This window comes from Dasypus novemcinctus, chromosome 21, assembly GCF_030445035.2.
Source record: "Dasypus novemcinctus isolate mDasNov1 chromosome 21, mDasNov1.1.hap2, whole genome shotgun sequence".
NCBI lineage: Eukaryota > Metazoa > Chordata > Mammalia > Cingulata > Dasypodidae > Dasypus > Dasypus novemcinctus.
The window spans coordinates 54,820,572-54,841,863 of record NC_080693.1 but is presented as its reverse complement, the minus strand read 5'-3'; the positions used below and the strand labels follow the sequence as shown (position 1 = coordinate 54,841,863).

The 21,292-nt window shown below is 58.8% G+C and overlaps 1 protein-coding gene across 25 annotated transcripts in view; it reads left to right on the top strand.

Annotated features, from left to right (window-relative positions):
* CACNA1G (calcium voltage-gated channel subunit alpha1 G) overlaps window positions 1-21,292 on the top strand; it is a 61,341-nt gene that overhangs the window by 1,285 nt on the left and 38,764 nt on the right. For 24 of the 25 annotated variants that reach the window (XM_058283984.2, XM_058283970.2, XM_071210598.1 and 21 more), the window contains exons 1-8: window positions 6,116-6,222; window positions 6,313-6,446; window positions 6,820-6,917; window positions 8,817-8,976; window positions 9,478-9,778; window positions 9,951-10,043; window positions 12,289-13,072; window positions 14,888-15,264. In XM_058283984.2, coding sequence (XP_058139967.2) covers window positions 6,130-6,222; window positions 6,313-6,446; window positions 6,820-6,917; window positions 8,817-8,976; window positions 9,478-9,778; window positions 9,951-10,043; window positions 12,289-13,072; window positions 14,888-15,264 — 2,040 coding nt within the window. In that variant the 5' untranslated portion in view covers window positions 6,116-6,129. Of the gene's footprint in view, window positions 1-6,110; window positions 6,223-6,312; window positions 6,447-6,819; window positions 6,918-8,816; window positions 8,977-9,477; window positions 9,779-9,950; window positions 10,044-12,288; window positions 13,073-14,887; window positions 15,265-21,292 lie in introns of those variants that run through there. The other variant, XM_058283960.2, reaches the window with a different exon arrangement.

Sequence of the window (21,292 nt, the reverse complement as noted above, 5' to 3'; positions counted from 1 at the left end):
TCAGACCTCCAAAAGTATTTTGGGGGACAGTGAGGCACTGAACGGGTTTGCTAAGAAAGTCTTACTTTCAGCACCCCAGTGTATACTCCACTGATGGACTTGGGGGATGTAAACCCGAGGTTCCAGGGAGATGGGTTCAGCATTATCTCCCATCTTCTGCCCAGTTTGGAGTGTCAGGGGAAACCTCAGCCTCCTTGGCCCCACACCCCTATGGCCCCTCCCCACCCCAGCCCCTCGCACAAAGCACTGCTTCACTAATGCCAGGCTCCCGGGCTCCCAGCTCCCGGGTGGGTCCCGCCACTGCTGGAAAGAAAGGGGGTTGGTGAGCTGCCATCCGAGGTCTCCTGGCAGCTTTCACTCAGCTCAGAAGCTCTTTGGGACCCAGCGGGGAGACCCGCTCCCCCTCCCCCCAACCCCCACAGCCCCTGAGATCCCAGACGGGACTCTGCTCTGGGGAAGGGGGAAGCTTAGTGCTGCCCTCACCCTCTGCAGCTCTGCTGCCTCTAGTGCGCAGAGCAGGGCGGGGGGAGGGGAGTATTTGGGTACCCCCCCCATCCTCTCCAGTGGGTCTTTGGGAAGCTCCCCTCTCCCTATCACCTGCCCCTTCTTCCTGTCTTTCTGAGCTGCAGAGAAAGGTGGGAGTCTTGGTGGTCTGCGGACCTGCTGAGTGGGCACACCTCAGGCTCTAGGTGTCCCTCACCCCCCGGGCCCATTTCTCCATGGCGGAGATGGAGAACGAATGTCCCTCACAAGGATGGGCTCTGAGTATCCCTCCTCTCTCCCCCTGACCACCCATCTTCTCCATGAATGGGAAAAAGTATCAGCACTTCCTCTCCCTCTTGGGGGTCCCAGCAGAGGTAGAGAGGCCTTCCTCCCCCTCCACCAAGACCCACCTCTTGGCTGATGTCGCTCCCCACCTGACCTCTCTCCAGGTGCTGGAAGAGGGCCTGGGGGGAGACTCCTACCTTGAGGGGTTCTGGAGGGGTGAGTGGAGAAGGCTGGAGTGAGGGAGGGGATGTGGGAGCCCAGAGCTCATGTGGCCTTGGGGAGGCAGGCCTGCCGCTGGGGAGCAGCAGTCCGGGGTGTGGGGCATCCGAATCCCTGGGTCTGGGACAGGCAGCCAAGCCTGGGTTGGCTGAGGATGGACTGAGAACAATTTCTTGGCAGAGGGGCTGCCTAAGCTGTGTCCCCCACCAACACTGTCATCCCACCCAGGTTTCAAGGGAAACCTCCATTTTTGCTGTCAGAAGCTCTGAACTGACTCTTGGGCCTCAGTCTTTTCCTTTTTCTCCTTTGGGTGTCTGTGAAGCCTCCCTTGGCTCCACAAGATTCCTCTGTCCACCTCTGAGCCTGAGGGACATGGGGACCCTCACACACGCACACACACACACGCTACACGGTTTCTGAAGCTAGTTAGACTCTTTTGGGCATGCTACTCTTTTAGGTTTCTTCAGTCTTCTCCACCCCCTCCTCTCTTAGGCTTTTTAAGAGACCAAGTTTCCTAGAGAGGAGCTGAGGAGATCTATAGATCCAGGTGGGAAGTAGTGTGTGTGTGTGTGTGTGTGTGTGTTTTGGAGAGGAGGAGGACAGCAGCAAAAGGAAGAAGGCTCGGAAGTGTGGGTTTTGGTATTGGGGAGAGACCAGGGAGGCCTCGTGTTCAGCCACCTGGGAATGAGAAAGGCCCCCCTCCTCCCAGGCCTTAGGGGAGACGGTGTGTTGGACTTGGCAGCATGTGTCTCTTCGAGTGTGAGGGAGTGTGCTTTCCCTCCCGGGAAGGAGACCCTGAGCATTCCCTGTCTGGCTGTTGTGTCACATCTGGAAGTTTGTGTAGGAGTTTCTCCAAGCTCGGAGCCCAGCACAGCTTTTTCTCATTTGGAAATCACAGGCTGGCATTTGGGATGCTGAGAGGGGGGGCGGGGGGGGGGGGCAGAGGGGGAGAGGGGAGTCTGCCAGGAGTGTGGGGAGAAGGGGGAGGCCTGAATGGCAGGAGCCCTAATGGCTTCCAGAAGTGAGTGTGAGTGTGACTGTGCGTCACTGTGCGTGTCTGAGTGTGTGCATCTAGAGGGGAGGGGGTGTCGGGAATTTCTGGAGCCTTCCTTGCCACTGTCCTAGTGCTCCAAGTCTGACTGTTTTTCTTACCTAGGGAGGAATCTCCATTTTGGCCCTCGGAGGAAATGGGGGGAGGGCGCTTCCTGTCTCCTCACCAATTCCCTTCTCCCATTTTCAAACCCAAGGCTCTCTAGAGGGGGATCTGGCGAGCAGGGCTGGGGCTGGGGGATTGGACGATGTGGGGTGGGGACTGAGCATCCCCCAGTGCCCTCTGCCCCAGGTCCCCCTTCCTTCTGGGTCACTCACACTCCTTCCCACCCACTCTGCTCCACTGCACTGTTGGGGGACTCCCCGTCACCCACAGTGCCAGTTGGAGCCATTCCTGGGACTACCCCCACCGCACAGCCCCCCCTCACCCCTCGCCTGCTCCCGCCCCAGATCTCACCCCGCCCTGCCTGCCTCAGCCAGGATGGCGACAGACACAACTGCTCACACACGCAGACATGCGCGCACACACACACACAGAGTCACAGACATTCGAATCCGATTTCTGGCCTATTTCCCCTCCCGAAGATTCCAGCGGCCGTCTCTCCTGCGTCTCTGCGCCTCCCGTCTCTGGCTCTGGGTGGGGCTGGCTGCCTTTCTGCGGGCTGCAGCTTCAGTTCAGCTGGAAACCTCTCTCCCCACACACCCACACGCTGGAGCGGGTGGGGAACCACAGGCTTGTGGAGTGGGGGCTCCGCTAGGGGAATCCCCCTTTCAGCCTTCTCAGCATGAGGCGTGCCACTGAGTGCCCGTATCCCACCCCCTGGACTGGCCGAATCCAGTGGACGTCAGCCTCTCCCAGGGATGGGTGAGAGGAGAGGCCCCCGCCCTTACTAGGAGGCCGGGCTCCCTGGGCTCAGGCCCATTTCCTCCTCAGGGTGCCTTGCTCTTAGGTGTCCCGGCTGCTGCTGGGGAATGGGGCAGCTGGTGGGCCCACTTCCCTTCGCAGTTCCAGCCGGAGCCCCTAGGCCCCTGCGGGCCCAGCCCTCCTCCCTCTTCTCCCTGCCTCCTCACCCGTCTAGCTGCTGGGCTAGGCAAGGGCTCTAGCTAAAGCCACACGGTGAGGACTCCGAGTGGAGATAACATGCTCTAGTTCTCTCTCCCAGGAGGGAAAAGAGGAGGAGGGATGGAAGTGGGTTCCTCTTCCTGCCATTTCCTTTCTCTCTGCTTTTGATGGTGGGTTGTGGGGAGAAGAAAGATCCTCCCTCTCCTAATCCCCTCCCCCTTTGGGATCTACTCCAGCCTGGACAGTCACCATAGCAACAGTAGACATGTGACTGCACAGGTCTCTCATAGTCACTATGGCAACCAGTGTCCCCCGTTCCCTTGGTTGCCATGGGGATTTGTCACATGGTTCTCCCAACCTGATAACCTGTGGGTCCCCTTCCATCCCCTTCCCTGCATGAGGACAAGACAGCAGCTGGGTAAGGGGAGTTCTTGTGTGAGGGGTCCCTTTAATTACCATGGCAACAAATCCACACCACCTGGTGACACATCCTTTTGTTGCCATGGCAACAGAGGAACATCACAGAGTGACATACGGCCCTGTTCCCAGGGAAACGAGCCCCACCCTGAGAAGGGTGAAAGATCCCAATTCCCATGAATAAGATTCCTCTATTCATGTTGCCCCAGATTTTCCTGTGCCTTGGTCTCTTCCCTGTTCACCTGTAGTGACAGGGGAGAAGTGGAGAATGGGTAGGACATACCTGGGAGTAAGTGGAATTGCCAAGGGGCCTTGAGATGGGGCGTCTGTGGTGAAGAGCTGGGGTGGGGTTATTTGGAGGAAGATTGGCATAAGAGGCCCCAGTCTGAGCATGTGTAAGGCAGAATCAGAAAGGACAGCTCCTTAATTGTGTCACTTCTGCCCCCCACCCCAGGGTCACAATCAATTCATCATCATCAAGGCAAACAAGGAAGGGAAACATGAATGGAGAGCCCCACATCTGGCTTCTAGGTAGCGAGATTGACTGATTGGTTGATTGACTCATTCAGCTGTCTCATGTGTTGATCATCTGGTACATGCCAGGCGCTGCTGTCAGCTCTGTAGGGGACCTAGAGATGTATCAGTGTGCCCCTCTGGCCAGGATCCCACAGCCCAGCACAGGCAATGAGACAAGTGAACAGATGACTGTAACACAGTGGAATCTCTGCCATTGGAGGGTCCAAACAGGTGCCACCGGAGTTCTTCCTGCAACCCCTCTTCCCAGGAGAACCACCATCTTCCTTCACGTAGGGGTATCTGTTTGCATGGGCTCCTGCCAGACCCCTCCTTCCCCCCCAGAGGAGAGAGAGGGCTAGCTGATTCCTCCCTCTTCAGCTGATGGTCCCAAGGGAACTCCCTCCCTGTCCCCTTCTTTTCTCGGTGACCCCCGGCTGACCCTTGTTCTGGGGAGGGACCCACTGGGTTCCCTCTTCACTCAGTGAACCAGCTCCATGGAAGCATGGCATTCTTTTTATTCTCTACTTCCATTCTTTTTTTTTTTGTCATTCTTGTAAGAGGCAGAGGTTAGGGAAATTGCAGTGCTTCGGGACATGTAGAGTACCAGGGAGAGGCAGTGGAGAGGGACATGAGTACAAGAGAAAAGGGTATGGGGGAGAGAGGAGGGGGATAGGGAGGCTGTGAGGGAACTGAGGAACCGTGGGCTTCTGGGAAGTGAACATGGTCTAAAATTCAGGACAGAGATGGGGAATGGCTGGGCCTGGCTGGTCTCCCGCCTAGCCAAAGTCTACTTGTTCCAGGAGGGGGTCAAGACAGGAAGTTTCCATCTCCTGGGGCCCACATCCACCTCCTCCTGAGTCTGGCATGGTGGGTCAAGCCTTGGTCTGCCATGACCCTTCCCCTCCAATTCCTCCTTTCCCCCAACCCCACTCTCTGTTTATTTCTAGCCTCTTTGTTCTCCCCCACCTCTCGTAACAGATATTTTCCCTTGAGGAAAGTGGGGTGTTTGGTTACTTACCTCTGACTCTGGTGCCTGGAACGTTCTAAGAAGCAGAAGCCATTTTGTTTGCACTCCTGCTGAGGGGCTGAAAGTGAGTCCCTTTACAGAATCCCCTGGAAAAACCCAGGGTCTAGAACAGAGTCTGTTTCTGCCAGTCTGGGTAGGGCTTTGCTGGAAGCCACAAGAAAGTGTGCTGATGGGATGGGCTGCATGGGGGTGCTGTCCACCCCACTTGGGCTGCTTGAGGGGTGCTGCCTCCTCCATAAGGGCTGGGGGCTGTGCCGGCGCAGTGTCTAGCACGTGGTGGGGCTGCATTTCTTAAATGCTTGGTTGGATGTGTCTAGAGGCTGTCTGGGGGCTCTGAGAGCCCAGGGGGCTGGTGGTATGGAAAAGGCAGCCGCTGAAGGGGGCCTACAGCTGTGGACTGTCTTATTGTTTCTTGTCCCCCTCTTCCTGGCCCCTTCCCTGCACGCCTGAACGGCTGTGGTGTGCAGAGGAGAGCGTCTTAGATCACGAGCATGAAACCTCAGGCTCACCCGGGTATCTCACATGACCTTCAGTACATGCCTGGCTCTCTGGGCCTCAGTTTCCTTGGGTTCTGGGGAATGAAATTTCCTACCCTGGCTACTTTACAGGACTGTTGTGAGCACAAATGTGGCATTGTGTGAAAGTGCTTGGTAAACTGTAAGGCGAGCATAATCCGACTTTAGGTTTGTGTAACACATTCACATACATTATCTCATTTGCTTCTCACATCTCTCCTGTGGGGGGTTGGGGATAGGATTCAGATTCAGCAGCAAACTCTTGGTGTCTGGCATTTCCACAAGCATGATCGATTTTATCCTCCAAATGGCTTGTGCAAATAGGCAGGGTGTTTGTGGCTTTTCCTACTTTACAGATGAGAAGGCTAGGCCCAGGGAGGTGGGTCCACTGAGGTGGGCCTGGGCATGGGGACTGGTCTGATGTGCTGCCCAGGGCCCTCCCATCACACCTGGCACCTGCCAGTCGTCTCGGGGATGGGATGGGCGTGGTGGGGACAGGTTCAGCTGGCCAGCTGTCTCCTTGACTGCCCCGTACCTGGTTCGAGCGCATTAGCATGTTGGTCATCCTTCTCAACTGTGTGACCCTGGGCATGTTCCGGCCCTGTGAGGATCTTGCCTGCGACTCCCAGCGCTGCCGGATCCTGCAGGTGCGTGTGGGGGCTGGAGGGTAGGGCCGGGGGCCTGGGGCTGCACCCCACCTCCTTCTCAGCTTCAGCAGCCTCTCATCCCCACGTTAGGCCTTTGATGACTTCATCTTTGCCTTCTTCGCTGTGGAGATGGTGGTGAAGATGGTGGCCTTGGGCATCTTTGGGAAAAAGTGTTACCTGGGAGACACTTGGAACCGGCTTGACTTCTTCATCGTCATTGCGGGGTGAGGGCAGGGCTGGGGTGGGAGAGCACGGGAGCGAGGCCCCCACCCCATCCCCGCCCAGTCACAGCCCCTGCTTTCCTCCCGCTCACCACGCAGGGCCCCAGGTTGTCCTGCCTGTGGCCTTCTGCCTCGTGTCCCCTGAATTCCACGACCCCTCCCTCCACACCCCCTCCCGGTTCTGCCTCTGACCTCTGAGGGGGAGTCTCTCCTTGGCTCGGGGTTTCCTTGCCCCCCAGACAGACCCAGATCTTCAGGATCCCCAGGGGGGTCAGAGGTTGTGCTGCCACTGACGGCAGGATCCTCACGACCTCTTCCGACCTCGCGGCCTCAGGCCGCCCACTCACAGGGCCTCCCTCTGGGCCCCTCCCTGCAGGATGCTGGAGTATTCGCTGGACCTGCAGAACGTCAGCTTCTCAGCTGTCAGGACAGTCCGTGTGCTGCGGCCGCTCAGGGCCATTAACCGAGTGCCCAGTGAGTGTCCCCTCAGCCCCTGGACAGAGACCCAAGGAAAGGTAGAAATCTCACAGGCGCCACGGCCTGGCCCCCCGAGGCAGACACCCCTCGGAGAAGGATTCCATCGGGGGGCTGGGAAGACCGCCACCCCTGGTTTGGGGTCAGGGTCAGAACCATTTCAGCTGGTCTCTTCCTTTTAGCCAGATGACCACTCCCCCTGTGGCATAGGGGTGCAGGGTGGGTGCAGGTTGGGGACAGCTGGCAGACCAGCAAGAATGAATGGCAGGTGCTGATTGATGGCCCTTTCTAGCCAGAAAAGCCTCTGTGTCACTCAGTCTGGATCTCATTGGTGAGACCACACTGTCCACACCAAACATGACCTCTCGCAAGACAAGGCCACTCCCTGCCTCACCATCCCTGCTGTGCCCCCTCATCGTTCCCGTCCTCCAACACATTGCAGCAACTGCGGGGGACCATTATCTAGATTAAACTGCATTGGTTTCCCGAGCCAGCGGAGCGCTGGCAGCTCTAGCTCCCCCTCCATCCTGCCCCCCACCCTTGCTCAGGCCCCCTTGCAGCGCCTCGACCTGCAGGCTGCAGATGGTCCCTGCTGTGGTCCTAGGAGTGGGGCGTGGGTGTATGTTTCTGGGGCTATGTGCCTGGGTGTGTACCTGGCTGGGAAAGCGGTGCCCTGGGCTGTGCATGAGATGCGGCTGCCTCCGGGTGGGCAGGGCTGTCCAGCGTGTGCTCCGGGTGTTCGGGTGTGCTGGTATTAACAGGAACTCCAAGCAAGGGGGGCATGCCTTCTCCTCCTCTCCCACCCCAGGTGATGGCTGGCAGATTTATAGGCCTCTGTCTAGCCACCAATGTAATTCCCTTAATGCAAACCCTGAGGAATTGATCTCAGTTGGAGCACAGAGGAGCCCAGGGGGATAGGGTGGGAGGAGGGGAAGACCAGGGAGGCTGGGCTAGAGGCGGGTGGGCCAGGCTGCGGGAGTCACCCAGAGTGTTAATTAGCTGCTGCTTAGAAGCTTCTTCCCTGGAGGGGGCATGGGGGCACAGGGGGGCATCTTGGGGGTTAAAACCAGCCGCTAGGGGGTTGCCTGCTTGATGGGGGCTTGGTGGACATGCTGCCGGTTCAGACCTAGTAGTCGGGTTGAGCCTGGACTTGAAGTCGGGAGGAAGGAAAGCATCCCTAACAGCTTGGGCTTGCAGGGGGCAGCTTGTCTTTTCCCGTGGAGGGGGCTGTTTATTGATGGACTCATGAGAAGACAGCATTGTCTTTTCAGGTCCTGATTTTGGGATCTGGACCACGCAGGGATGGTTGAAACAGACTTGGGGCATGGGGCTCAGACGCCCACCTGCCAGCCTCCTTCCTGGCATTCTTTGCCTCAGTTTCCCCAATGACCCTGGTGGCAATATCTTAGAAGAGTCAAATGACTGTGTCTGGCCAGAGAAGGAAGTGGGAGGGGTAAGAGTGTGAATATGTGTGTTAGGGGGCGAGATTTGGAAGCAGAAAGCTTGGGTCCCCATCCTGGCTCCTTCATTTAGCAGCTGTGTGACCCTGGGCAAGTCATGTTATTCTCTGAGCCTCGAACTCCTCCTGCGTAAGTTGGGTGTGATAACATCCACTTGGGAAACGGTGCTCGAGGATGCGTTGGAGCCATAGTTCCACTGGCTTGCCCTGGGTGGGTTCGTGCACTGGTTAAAGTGAGGAGGCCAAGAGGGAGAGTGGGTTAGAGTTGGCTGCAGGGGCTGACTGGGGAGCTAGAGGAATTTGTTGGTCTCCCCTCCAGCTTGCGCTGGGCCACCTCAGCCTCAAAGTCCCCGCTGGGCCCCTCCGGGAGAACGCCGGGGCCCTTGGCAGCCAGCCTAGCCCGGCCAGCCTGGCACCCCAGCGTGGCTTCTGCCCCACAGGCATGCGGATCCTCGTCACGCTGCTGCTGGACACGCTGCCCATGCTGGGCAACGTCCTGCTGCTCTGCTTCTTTGTCTTCTTCATCTTCGGCATCGTTGGCGTCCAGCTCTGGGCAGGGCTGCTCCGCAACCGATGTTTCCTGCCTGAGAATTTCAGCCTGTGAGTGGCAGGTGGGGTGGGCAGGATGTGGGAGCGACGGGGGGGGGGCCTCCCTCTGACCCTCGCTTGCTGCGGCTGTTCACCCCCCTCCCCTTGGGGACACTGGCTTTACAACGGGGCTATGCAGTGCAGTCACCTGGGAGCTTTCAAAACTGTTAATGTCTGGGTGCCCCCTCCAGAGATGCTGATTTAGTTGATTTGGGGTTCAGCCCTGGTGTAGGGATTTTTTTTAAAGCCCCTGCAGTGGTTCTAATGTGCAGCCAAGTTTGAAAACTGCTGCCGGAGGACAGAGCCTCCCAATACCCCTACCTCAGGGTGTCAGGCTCAGTCCTCACACGCCCACGCGTACCTGCTCCTGCCCTGTACCTGCCCTTGACTCTCGGCTCTCCTGCCCTGCTCAGGCTGCACCCTCGGCCCACTCGCCCCAGCCCTCTCCCCGGGCCCACTCCCTGGAGGACCCCGCTCCCCAGCCTCATCCTGTCCCCCGCCCCGCCCCCGCAGCCCCCTGAGCGTGGACCTGGAGCGCTATTACCAGACCGAGAACGAGGACGAGAGCCCCTTCATCTGCTCCCAGCCGCGCGAGAACGGCATGCGGTCCTGCAGGAGCGTGCCCACGCTGCGCGGGGAGGGGGGCGGCGGCCCGCCCTGCGCTCTGGATTATGAGGCCTACAACAGCTCCAGCAACACCACCTGTGTCAACTGGAACCAGTACTACACCAACTGCTCTGCGGGGGAGCACAACCCCTTCAAGGGCGCCATCAACTTCGACAACATTGGCTACGCCTGGATCGCCATCTTCCAGGTGGCGCAGCCTATTGCAGCTGCCCAGGGCCCGAGCCTCACCTCCCCGCCCAGGACAGAGTCCAGGCTTGGACTGGTTGTTCTCAGGGTTGGGGTGAGGGCTGGGCCTCTGCGGGAGACTCTGGAGGCTTCAATGGGCCCAGAGCCAGCCTCCCCCTCTCCGTCTTCCCCAGGTCATCACGCTGGAGGGCTGGGTCGACATCATGTACTTTGTGATGGATGCTCACTCCTTCTACAACTTCATCTACTTCATCCTCCTCATCATCGTGAGTGACTCCTTGGGCCCTACCTGGTGGGGATCCGGGGATCCTGGGGAAATGGGGGAATGTCCAGAGAGAGAAGGTCTCCTTAGTCTGAAGTTCCCAAACTCAGGACAAGTCCCATGGAGATACAGGCAGGGAGAGCAACTGTCCTGTAACAGACAGGATACCAAAGGAGGACACAGGAGGAAATCCAAGGTCAAGGTCCCTCCCTATCACTTACTACTATTTGGGGCAAAGTCATTGCTCACATCACCCCAGCTCTACCCTGAACCTCTATTTCTTCATCAGCAAAAATGGGTAGTTCTCAATCCAGGGTGATGCTGCCTCCCTTTGGGGGCATCTGGAATGGCAAAGGGTAGGTGTTGTTTTTAAGAGGAACGAGGGGACCATTACTGGCCTTTTCTTGTTGGGGGTAGGGTGGGATGGGGATGAAGAGGAATGTTAAACATGCTGAAATGACAGTCTTGCAAACAAAATGATCTCACCCCAAATTCTCAACCCTCGGCGTTGAGAAACACTGCTTAAATCTCTTGTTCCTTCCAGCTTAGGAAATTCCAAGACTTAATGAGGGCAGAAGATGGAGGCAATGTAGCAAGATTTAGTAGTTTTTATCACAACCACTCATAGTTAATGATTTCATTGCCACCATTTGTAGTTATATTTATTGAGCACTGACTATGTACCAGCTCCTGCTCAACCACTTTTTATGGACTGGTGCATTAATCCTCACCAAAATCCTGTTATCATCTCCATTTTGTCGATGAGGAAACCAAACTCATGTTTCCTTGTTTAACTGCCCTAGCATGTGCTTGGCGTATGCTGTTGACTCATTTCCCTGGGTGGGTGCCACCACTGACTGGGTGCTATAGCATCCACTGCCTGTGTAACCCTCATGCACGACTGTGGCCCCGTCATGTAAAGGAGAACACTCAGCTCAGGGGGCTTGGTTGCTTGGCCAAGGTCACACAGCAAGGTGTGGCTGGACCCCAGGCTGCTGGCTCCAAGTCCAGCCCTTCTTCCATGTCACCAGGAGGCCAGGGACAGCCAGATGGGGGACAGGTATTGAGAGAAAGGATTGAGATAGTCTCAGGACCTAGGACAAATGCCAGAGGAAGGGGAGACAGGATGGGCAGCTCCTGTGGAGCCAGCCAGACAGAAACAGAGCGTGGGCCCCGAGGAAAGCACGTCCTTGAGGCCTCCGCTCCTGCCCCCGCAGCTTTCCCGAGGGGCCAAGCTCAGGGCATAGCCTGGCTGGAGGCCCTTGCCTGTCCCCAGCCATCACCATCAGGGAGTCGAGGCCTGGCCCAGGGAGGGGGAAGGAGCAGACAGAGAGGTAAGAGGCCCTAGTTTCCACACTCCCACACACCCCCTGAAAAATCCTTCCAAGCAGCTCCCTGGAATCACACTAGTGAAGCTAATTATCATAATTACTAGGACATCAGCTAGGAGGAAAAAACCTTGCTTTGTCACCATAAATATTCATTTCCTTCATTCTGGATTGTTCAAGCAACAGCTAGACTTAGGGTCCTGGGGAAACTGAGGCTTTGCGATGGGGAATGGAGAAGTGTGGGCAAGTGAGAGTGGCAGCGTGGCTAGTACCCAGGGTCGAGGGCTCAGCTCCGTACCTGGCTGGGGGATGGGAGAGACCCAGGCAGGAGAGGTGCAGGCCAGGTCAGTGGTCCCTGTGGTTACAGGGGATGCTGAAGCCCCAAGGTTAAGGGTCGTACCCAAAGTCACACAATTAGAATTGGGACCAGAAGCAGGAGTCTCATGAACATTGTTTTTGCCAAGATCTCAAAGGTCAATCCAACTTGAAAACCCCATGTCCACAGGACTGCATTCATTTCCACATATTCTCTCCTCCTAGTGGGAATTGGGGAGGGATACTCAGTCTCAGGAACAGGTGTGTTTAAGAGGAGGGAGTCTGGGAGATATCCTTGCAGGATAGGATCGTGATTAGCAATTCCTTGGAATTACGTAGCGCTTGGTTCAAGCCTTAGTTTTGCTCTGCATTAGCTGAGTGATCCTGAACAAATTCCTCAACCTCTCTGAGCCACAATTTCCTCACCTGTCAGATGGAGATTATAATAATGCCACCTCCTGGGACTGTCATGAGGATGAAATGAAATAACGCTTGGAAAATAATTAAGTCCAGCGCTGGGCACACCAGAAGTGCTCTATACATGGGAGTGGCAGCATGCTCCGCTCTGCTTCAGGACGTCTCCTCTTGCTGTCCCCACCCCAACAGGTGGGCTCGTTCTTCATGATCAACCTCTGCCTGGTGGTGATTGCCACGCAGTTCTCAGAGACCAAGCAGCGGGAAAGTCAGCTGATGCGGGAGCAGCGTGTGCGTTTCCTGTCCAACGCCAGCACCCTGGCCAGCTTCTCGGAGCCCGGCAGCTGCTACGAGGAGCTGCTCAAGTACCTGGTGTACATCCTCCGCAAAGCAGCCTGCAGGCTGGCCCGGGTCTCCCGGGCGGTGGGTGTGCGGGTCGGGCTGCTGAGCAGCCCAGCGAGCCGCGGGGGCCAGGAGCCCCAGCCCGGCGGCAGCTGCTCTCGCTCCCACCGCCGCCCATCCGTCCACCACCTGGTCCACCACCACCACCACCATCACCACCACTACCACCTGGGTAATGGGACGCTGAGGGTCCACCGGTCCAGCCCGGAGATCCAGGACAGGGAGGCCAACGGGTCCCGCCGGCTCATGCTGCCACCGCCCTCCACACCTGCCCTCTCCGCGGGTCCCCCCGGGGGCGCTGAGTCTGTGCACAGCTTCTACCACGCCGACTGCCACTTGGAGCCAGTCCGCTGCCAGGCGCCCCCTCCCAGGTCACCCTCTGAGGCCTCGGGCAGGACTGTGGGCAGTGGGAAGGTGTACCCCACTGTGCACGGCAGTCCTCCAGCCGAGTTGCTGAAGGAGAAGGCACTCGTAGAGGTGGCCGCCGCCTCTGGGCCGCCCACCCTCACCAGCCTCAACATCCCAGCAGGGCCCTACAGCTCCATGCACAAGCTGCTAGAGACGCAGAGTACAGGTGAGCACTCTGGGCGGGGCGTGCTGGGCCCCTGGCCTCGGGCCGGGTGGTATGTCAGAGGGGCCTCGGGGTCTGGCTCTGATCCCCAGTCTGCCACTTGCTGTTGGGGATCTTTGACAAGTCACATGGCTTCTTTGAGCCCTAAATCTCTCACCTGTTAAAATGGGAGTCATAATTCCTACATTGTAATTATAACAAGAATCCACACGTACTGAGCACAGCCTTGGGTTCTGCTCAGCGCCGTTTGTGATAACAGCTGTAGATGCTGACGATTGCTGTGTGCCTGTCACATGTTTTACAGGCACAGTCCCACCGAATCTTTCTGACAGCCTAGGTGGCTAGCTTTCTTATCATCCCCATGTTACTGATGAGAAAAAGGGGCTTAGAGAGGCTACCTGACTTGCCTCTGGTTGTGCTGTTGGCGGAGGCTGGAGCTGGGGTTTGGACTCAGGGTTGTCCTACTGGAAAGCCCACACTCGTGTGAGGTTGTGAGGTGCAGAGGCAGGGGTGGATGCATGTGCCCAGCCCTGTGGGCCTCACCAAGGGGGCTGTTATAAATGCGTGTTTCAGCCCTTCCCCATTAGGAGACCTGGGACCAGGGGGCAGGAAGTCCTCAGGGGGCTGCTGGTCTGATGGGTGGAGCATCAAGCATGGGGGGGAGGGGCTTCACCGCCTACGGGCAGCCCCCAGTCTGACCGGGGAGGTGGGTACGAAGCCACTGCCCAGGGCCTGTGTTTCAGAAGGATATGGGCCCATGGGGATGTTACGTGGGAATGTGGTCTGTACGGAAAGGTGCCGTGGGAAGGCAGAGGGCACAGGCTCTAGTGCCAGCTCTTCCACTACCCTGCCACCCTGCCAGGGGACAGGAGCCAGTCACACGCATGCACATTCAACTTCCTCCTGTGTGAGAGGCTGGGCTGGGACATTGTTGCTATCGATAGACGCTTACTGAACCCCTCCTGTGTGCACACGCAGCCAGAAGGGGAAACTTCTGCCGAGCACCTACTAAGGGCAGGGTCCTAAGCTAGGTGCCTTCACCCACATGCTCTAGGTGGGTGGTCTCTGAGGCTCCTTTCAGCTTTCAAATTCTATGATCACAGCTGGATTTAAATGGACACTGATGTCTTGGGTTAGGCCACTCTATTTGCCTGTGTACATACCTGGTGTGCGTCTGTGTGCATGGATGTGTGTACATGCTTGTGTGTATGTGGGTGCATGTGTCTGGTGTGCATGCATGTGTGTGGTGTGCACAAACACACATGTGTACACATAACTGGTATATATACACATGTGGTGTGCCTATGCAAACATGAGTTTGGTGCATGCAGATATACATATGTGTGGTGCAAGAATGGTATGAGTGTGCATGTGTATATACATTTGTGCATCTGGTGCACATGTGTGCACATGCCTGGTATGTGTGTGAGTGTGTGTGTGGGAATGTGTCTTAAGAATCCCTTGGCAAATGCTGCCCAGAGCAGTGTTGACACAGGGGCTGGGTTCCCTGAGAAGGAGGGATTGTCATGGTCATAGGGGCTACCTGGGACCTCAGAAGACACTGAGGCCACCTTGCTGCCTGAACCCTAGAATACCCCAGCAGTGACTGTGAATGGGGTGCTTCTGGCATTCGGGAGCATTGTTGTTCAGGGCTGTCTCGTGCATTGCCGGGCAATGCACCCCTGGCCCACTGTGTGCTCAGCACCCCCATTACTGTAGCAACCCTAAATGCCTCCACTCATTTTACATATACTCTGAGGGCAGGGCTGCCCCAGGTAAGAAACCCTGGCGCCTCTAACCTCTACCCTCTTGTCCCAGGCACCTGCCAAAATTCTTGCAAGATCTCCAGCCCTTGCTCGAAGGCAGACAGCGGAGCCTGTGGCCCAGACAGCTGCCCCTACTGTGTCCGGGCTGGGACAGGGGAGGTGGAGCTCGCCGACCGCGAGATGCCAGACTCAGATAGCGAGGCAGTTTACGAGTTTACACAGGATGCCCAGCATGGCGACCTCCGAGACCCCCACGGCCGGCGGCGGCGGGGCCTGGGCCTGGACGTGGAGCCCGGCTCTGTGCTGGCCTTCTGGAGGCTCATCTGTGACACCTTCCGGAAGATCGTGGACAGCAAGTACTTTGGCCGGGGAATCATGATCGCCATCCTGGTCAACACTCTCAGCATGGGCATTGAATACCACGAGCAGGTAGGGAATGCCAAGGGCAAGGCTACGCCCAGCCCCTTCTCCCTGGGGCCTGGGGCCCCCTACCTTTCTGCCCCAGTGTTCATTTCCCCTCCCTGCTGCTGGTCTGCAGGGCAGGGAGGAGGAGAGGAGGGATGGAACAAGGCATGGGGACTTTTTGGAGCGTGACTACCAGGGAATGCCAACACTACTTCCAGGTATGGAGGATGCCCAGGGCAGATGCAGATGCTGAGCTGGGTGTGTTCCATCTGGAAGGCTTCTTAGAGGAGGTGGGCTTTGAAAGATGTGGAGAGGCAAGTCACTGGAAGAGATTTGGGCCTTCAAAAGACACAGTGGGGAGGGGAGGTGTTGGGAGTTCCCCAGCCTGGAGCTGGGCCCCCCAGTACTTACCTGGCTCAGAAAATAAGGATGTGATGGATTGGATGCAGGCAGGTGAGGAGTGCAGGTTTGGTGTGTGTGCTTGGGTGAAGTGGAAGGCCTGCCAGGGTGGGGAGAGGGGTCTGCCTGGCCCTGGCCTCAGCTCTGGGCATCTTGCTGTGAGCCAGCTCCGGCTCTGGGCTTGTTGGATGATAGTGCCCAGCATGGGGGGACTTGAAACCATCGTGTTTGAAGAATCATTCTAAGAACCTGGATATTTAGTCAGGAGAAGAGGAGGCTCAGCGGGGACAGGCGAGCTGTCTTCAAATATCTGAAGGGCTGTCATGTGGAAGAGGGAGCAGGCTTGCCTTTGGGGCCACTGGCTGCAAGCAGTGGGATTTGGGCTGAGTGGGGGAGGCTTTTCTCTCAGATCTGTGCAGAGACAGAGAAGGTGGCCTAGGGAAACTCAAGGACTGCCCCCCCCCCCGCCCTTGGTGGGGGGCTAGAGCAGGCAGTACAAGCCGCCTGGCCCCGTTGACCTCACAGCCTGGTGTGGCTTCCTTTCCAAACACAGGTCCTTCCAGGAGCTCCCCGCACCCTGCCATCCCCGCTACTATCCCAGGTCACCCCTTTGGCTGATTCTTGGAGAAGGAGGGAGCAGTACACAGGCCCCTCTGCACTCATCTCTCCCAATGGGTGTTCCCCCCTCTCCCAGCCAGGGGCAGGACCATCAGACTCTAACTTGTCCCTGAGCGGAGGCGAGGCTGTGAGTCCCCTTCCCCCAGTCCCCTCCCCCCGTACCCCATCCATCCCTTAGGATCAGAGGAGTGGGGGGTATCAGAGACGCGGAGGGGGCGCCTGCTCCAGGCCCTGGGGGAGGAGGGGCCGGGTGACCGCGGGCAGGGGCTCGGCCCAGCGTGGGTGGGCGGGGCGGCACCCGCCTCCGGGGCGGGGCTGGGGGCGTGGGTTCCAGCCTGGGCTGGAGGAGCCATGAGCTGTTCCTGTTCCGGGGATCCCAAGCCACTCCCACCCCGCTGACCCCTGTGCCCGCGCCCTTGTGAGCATTCAGCTCCTGCCCTGGGCTGCCGTGTCCCACCAGCCCCAGCACGGCGCCCCCACCAGCATATCACGCTCCGCGCCTTCCTCTGGCCTCGATGCCCCTATTCCGGGGCTCTGCCCGGCTCCCTCCCTTTGGAGGGGACGCGGAGGGTGGGTTGGACACGCTGGCTGCAGGTGGGCGCACGTGGCATGACCGTGGGCGTGTTGTGTCTGGGCCGCCTGGGGCGCGGGTGTGTGTGCACACATGGTCTCCGCCAGTCTCCCGAGGAGAGGTCCTGCCCTGCCAGACTGGGGGGGAAGGTGGGGGCGGCGTTTTCTGTTTGGAGACCCAGGTGGTGGCAGTCCCTAACCTCCCATTATCTTGGCTCCCTCTGAACCTCGACCTCGACCTCCCTTCACTCACTCTAGTTCTGGCTGACGCCAGATGCCCACCCCCTCCCCAGGGAGACAACTCCTCAGCGACCTCCCTCTCTCACCTCCCGGGTGCAACCGGCAATCCTAGCCCAGCCAGATGCCCGGGGAAGAAGCTGAGTCACACATGCCAAAGGCAGATGAAGCAGCAGCAAGAGGGCTTTCAGTTAGATGTCAAGAAGGACACCCCATTAGACAGGAAGTAAAAGTGATCAGTCAGGGGTGCCTGCAGCATCTCCTCACAGAGTTCCTGAGGAAAGGGGGGTGGCCAGGCTCCCCCTGTGCCCTCAATCCCAGGGAGGCCCTACTCAGTGGGGGCACAGTGTCTGTTCCAGGGAAGAGTTTGTCCCAATACTTGGTTGCTGGGGGGTGGAGGGGTGCATGGGGTGGGAATCCCCAGCAGGCCGGGCAGATGACTGACTGCTGGTGGCAGGCTCAGGGGCTGGGGGTGGGGAGAAGCCCCAGAAGCAGCCATGGCCCTGCGCTCACAGGCACTGCGGCGTGAACGTCCCGCCATCTGGGCCCTGGTGAGCAGGCTGGGGGAGGGGGGTGCAGGGGCTGAGAGACAGAGACCCAGAAGGGAAGGCACAGAGACAGCAGGGAGACAAGGACAGAGAAGGGGGCGCAGAGGCAGAGGGGCAGAGGGAGACTCCGGGGAGGGAGGCTGAGACCCAGGGGCTGATGAGGACTGAGACCGGGCAAGGAGGAGGGAGAGAGACCAGAGGAGCCTCACAGACTGGGAGAGGTGGAGCCGCGCCGAGGAGGAGAGCTGAGAGGGGCGAGGGTGTGTCCGCAGGTGCAGGCAGAGGCGCGGAGCCAGAGGCCCAGGGTTCCCCGCTGTACCCTTCACGAGGCATGGTGTCCATCGATCCCGGCATCGACTGACCTGGGGGCACTAGAGAGGAGGGGCCCCGCCTGCTTTTCCTGCCCGTTACTGCTCTGCGGGGGCGCTGGCCTCCCCCACGGGCACCTGTCTCGCCCACCACGCCCTGCCTGCCCCTCTCTACCGAGAGACTGAGAAGCACCCTTGTCAGCCTGCTCCACTCTGCCAAGGCCGGCTCCTTGCTGTCCCGACCGTCCTGCTTCCCCCCACCCACACACTGGAGGAGAGCTGGCAGGACAGATTTGCCCTGAGGGACTGGTTTGATGGGTAAGGATACAGGACTGGGGGTGGGGGGAGGGAGGGAGGGGAAGACTGCTTAAAGGGAGAAGCGGGAGCTGATGGACCCTGAGCGTATTGTATGTGCCCGTCCACTAGGGGGCAGTTTTCGTGAACACATCCACCCCTCCCTCCCTCTATCCCTCCATCCATCCCTCCAACACTCATTTCCTGGTACACCAGAGTTGCCCTAAACAAATGTTTAACAACTGACCTTCCCCCCAAAATCCCTGATTTGTAGTTTGCCAATTTCTGTGGTATAAATTCTCCCACCACGGTCCATTTCCAGGTACCAATGCCATGTCACTGATCATGGAGTTGGGAAGAGATGCACACGGTTAACTCTCCCAAGCTGGTGTGAGCCAGCTCGGGCATGCCACTGGCTGGAGGCACCATCCCTCCTCTTGAAGGTCACAGTCAAGTAACAGTCATGTTCCCTGGATGTGGTGTGTGGTTGGAGAGGGAGGCATGGAGGAGGAGCATGTGACCCAGGCGAGAAAGGATTCGGGGAAGGCTCTGCGTTTGAAGGACATAGCCAGTAAAGGGTGGAGGTCAGGGCATTCCCGCTGGAGGCGCAGCCTGCTGGGAGGGCCAGAGGCACCAGACACTGACTTAAAGGAGTTATGAGGCCTTCAGAATGGGTGGGGCCCTGGGCGAGGGCTGGGATGGGCATGTGACAAGCCAGGAGGTTGTAAAACACTCAGAGCCAGCTCCTGAGAGGTATAGGAAGAAGTTTGGATTTTATCCTGCAGGTGATAGGCTCTCAGCAAAGGTTTCAAGCAGGTCGATGACGTGACCAGGTTTGTGTTTTATCAGAAGTCCTCTGAAGCCGGGTGGGGAGTGAAAGCGAGGTGGGGGAGACAGGAGGCCGTCGCCGAGGCCGCTGCAGGGGTCTGCTCGCCTGCATCTTCGTCTCTGGAGATGGAGAGGGGAAGGCTGGGGAGAGCTGGTGGGGCCTGAATCTCCGAGACTCAGCACCACTGGGCCATCTGGGGAGGAGGACAAGCAAGAAGAGTCCCGGGGTTCTGCCTGGGTGGGAGCCTTGGGGGCTGAGCGGATTTGGGCCAGGGGACATGCTGCATGCAAGGTGCCTGTGGGGCATTCCAGTGCCAGGCCCAGCAGGCCGTTGACGCTCAGAAAGGAGGTTATCTCCTGGCACTGGTCTGGGCCTGCACTGGGAGGGGCAGACCTCCCCAGGAGGAAGGGAGAGCGCAAGGGTGAGGTCTTGGGGACACAGGAGCTTCCTAATCATCCACTTCCTGGCTCTGGGTTGCTGGGAGCAGGTGCTAACCTCACGTTCTAGAAGAGGGACAGCGGCATGTGGTGAGGGTGGAGGGCTGTGTGCCCAGTGGTCTCTGGGTTGTAGATGAGGAGGTAGAGGAAGGGCCCAGTGCAGACGGCCTTGCAGGCCAGAGGGAGGGCAGGGCAGGTGATGACTCTGCTCGTTGCTCAGACTCTGGGCCCATCCTGTCACTCCAGATACGTGTCCAGGGAGGGTTTCTATTTATAAGTGAGTGAGGTTGGCTGTTCGAGGCGAGGAAAGACGGGAGCGGGTGGGGGTGAGTCCAGGTGTGGGAGGTCTTAACTTCCGAGGGAAGTCGCAGACTCCTACTGGATTCTGCTGAAAGCGAGGCCTTCACCTCAGAAAAGGCACACCTGCCTGGACACTCTGATTGTGGCTTTCGAGGGCAAGGGTATGGACACCCCCGCCCCAAGCCCAGCCGCTGGGCCTCGCGGGAGTCCTTGGCCTCCAGGTGGACGAGCCCTGGCTGAGGAGCTGGGGCTGGGGGCCGAGCCTTTTAGAGCTGTCCTGAAACCCCAGACTTTCCACGGCTCTCTGCAGGTGTGGGAGGGAGGAGGGTCCAGCTAGGAGGCTGTTCACGCTCTTTCCGGCAACGCCTGCCTCCAGGTTCCCCCAGTTCAACAACAACAACAACAACAAAATGCACGTGGAACACCTCTGGTGCACACTAGAATAGAATGAAGGGGGCTGGTGGGGGGCAGAGCCCAAAGCCCCCAAGAAACTTAGGTTCTAGCAGAAAAGTCTCTGCTTCATCATGATTATGCCCAAGGCGGGAAGGGAGGTTTCAAGGCACAACGGAGAGATGCGCTCACCCAGTGAGGGGCGAGGAAGGGCTTCCTGAAGGGGCTGGCTTTCGAGAGGCCCTTCACAGCTCGGTGGGACTGTGACAGCGGGAGGCCTGAGCAGAGGGGTCCAGGTGGAGGTCCCCTTGGGAGCTGCGGAGGTTTGGGGAACGCTGGCACTGCACGGGGTGGCCTGGGAGGTGCTGAGGGGGGTCACGGCCTCCTCCCGCACCCCCACCCCCACGCCGGGTGTTGGGGTCCTGCCGCCGATGGTGAAGGACCCTGGAGCTGCCATGGGTGCCGCTGGGTCGGGGAGGTTGTCCAGATCAGAGGCCGTGCAGGGGCAGGGGGTGGGTGGGGCAGCGATTCCACAGCAGCGTCTGTGGGCCTGGGCGCCTGCTGCCAGGAGGGAGGAAGGGCAGGCACCAAGCCTCGATAACCCTGAGGCCCAAGGCCGAATCCTGGAGAACCGCCGCGCCAAGAAGCCAGGAGAAAGAGCAGGTCTGGGAGAGGAGCAGGCGAGGGCGAGGGTTTGTTTTGGACGAGCTGAGTTTGAGATGGCTGCGGGCCATCCCGGGAGGATTCTGGGCAGTCAGGCGAGCCTCAGTCCCTGCACAGGGAGCCAGGGGTGGGGAGGGGCTTGCTTAGTGTCCTCTACACCACACTGACAGGTGGAGAGGTGGGAGAGGGACAGACCAGGGGCAGGAGGCCCGGGAGGGCAGAGCTGAGACTGAACTCGGAGGAACGCTGGATGGAGCAAGGGGGCAGGGCAGCACGGGCTCCGGGAAGCCAGCGGCGGCTGGGCCGGGATTCTGGAGGAAGGGTCCTGCTTTTAGGGGGAGGGAAGGAGATTGGCGAAGTCAGGGAGAGGGCACCAGAAATACCTGCGGGACACGGCCCCGGGCTGGTGCTGGAGAGCCCGCCTCCCTCCAGAAGAGGAGAGACAGCGGGCGAGAGGCT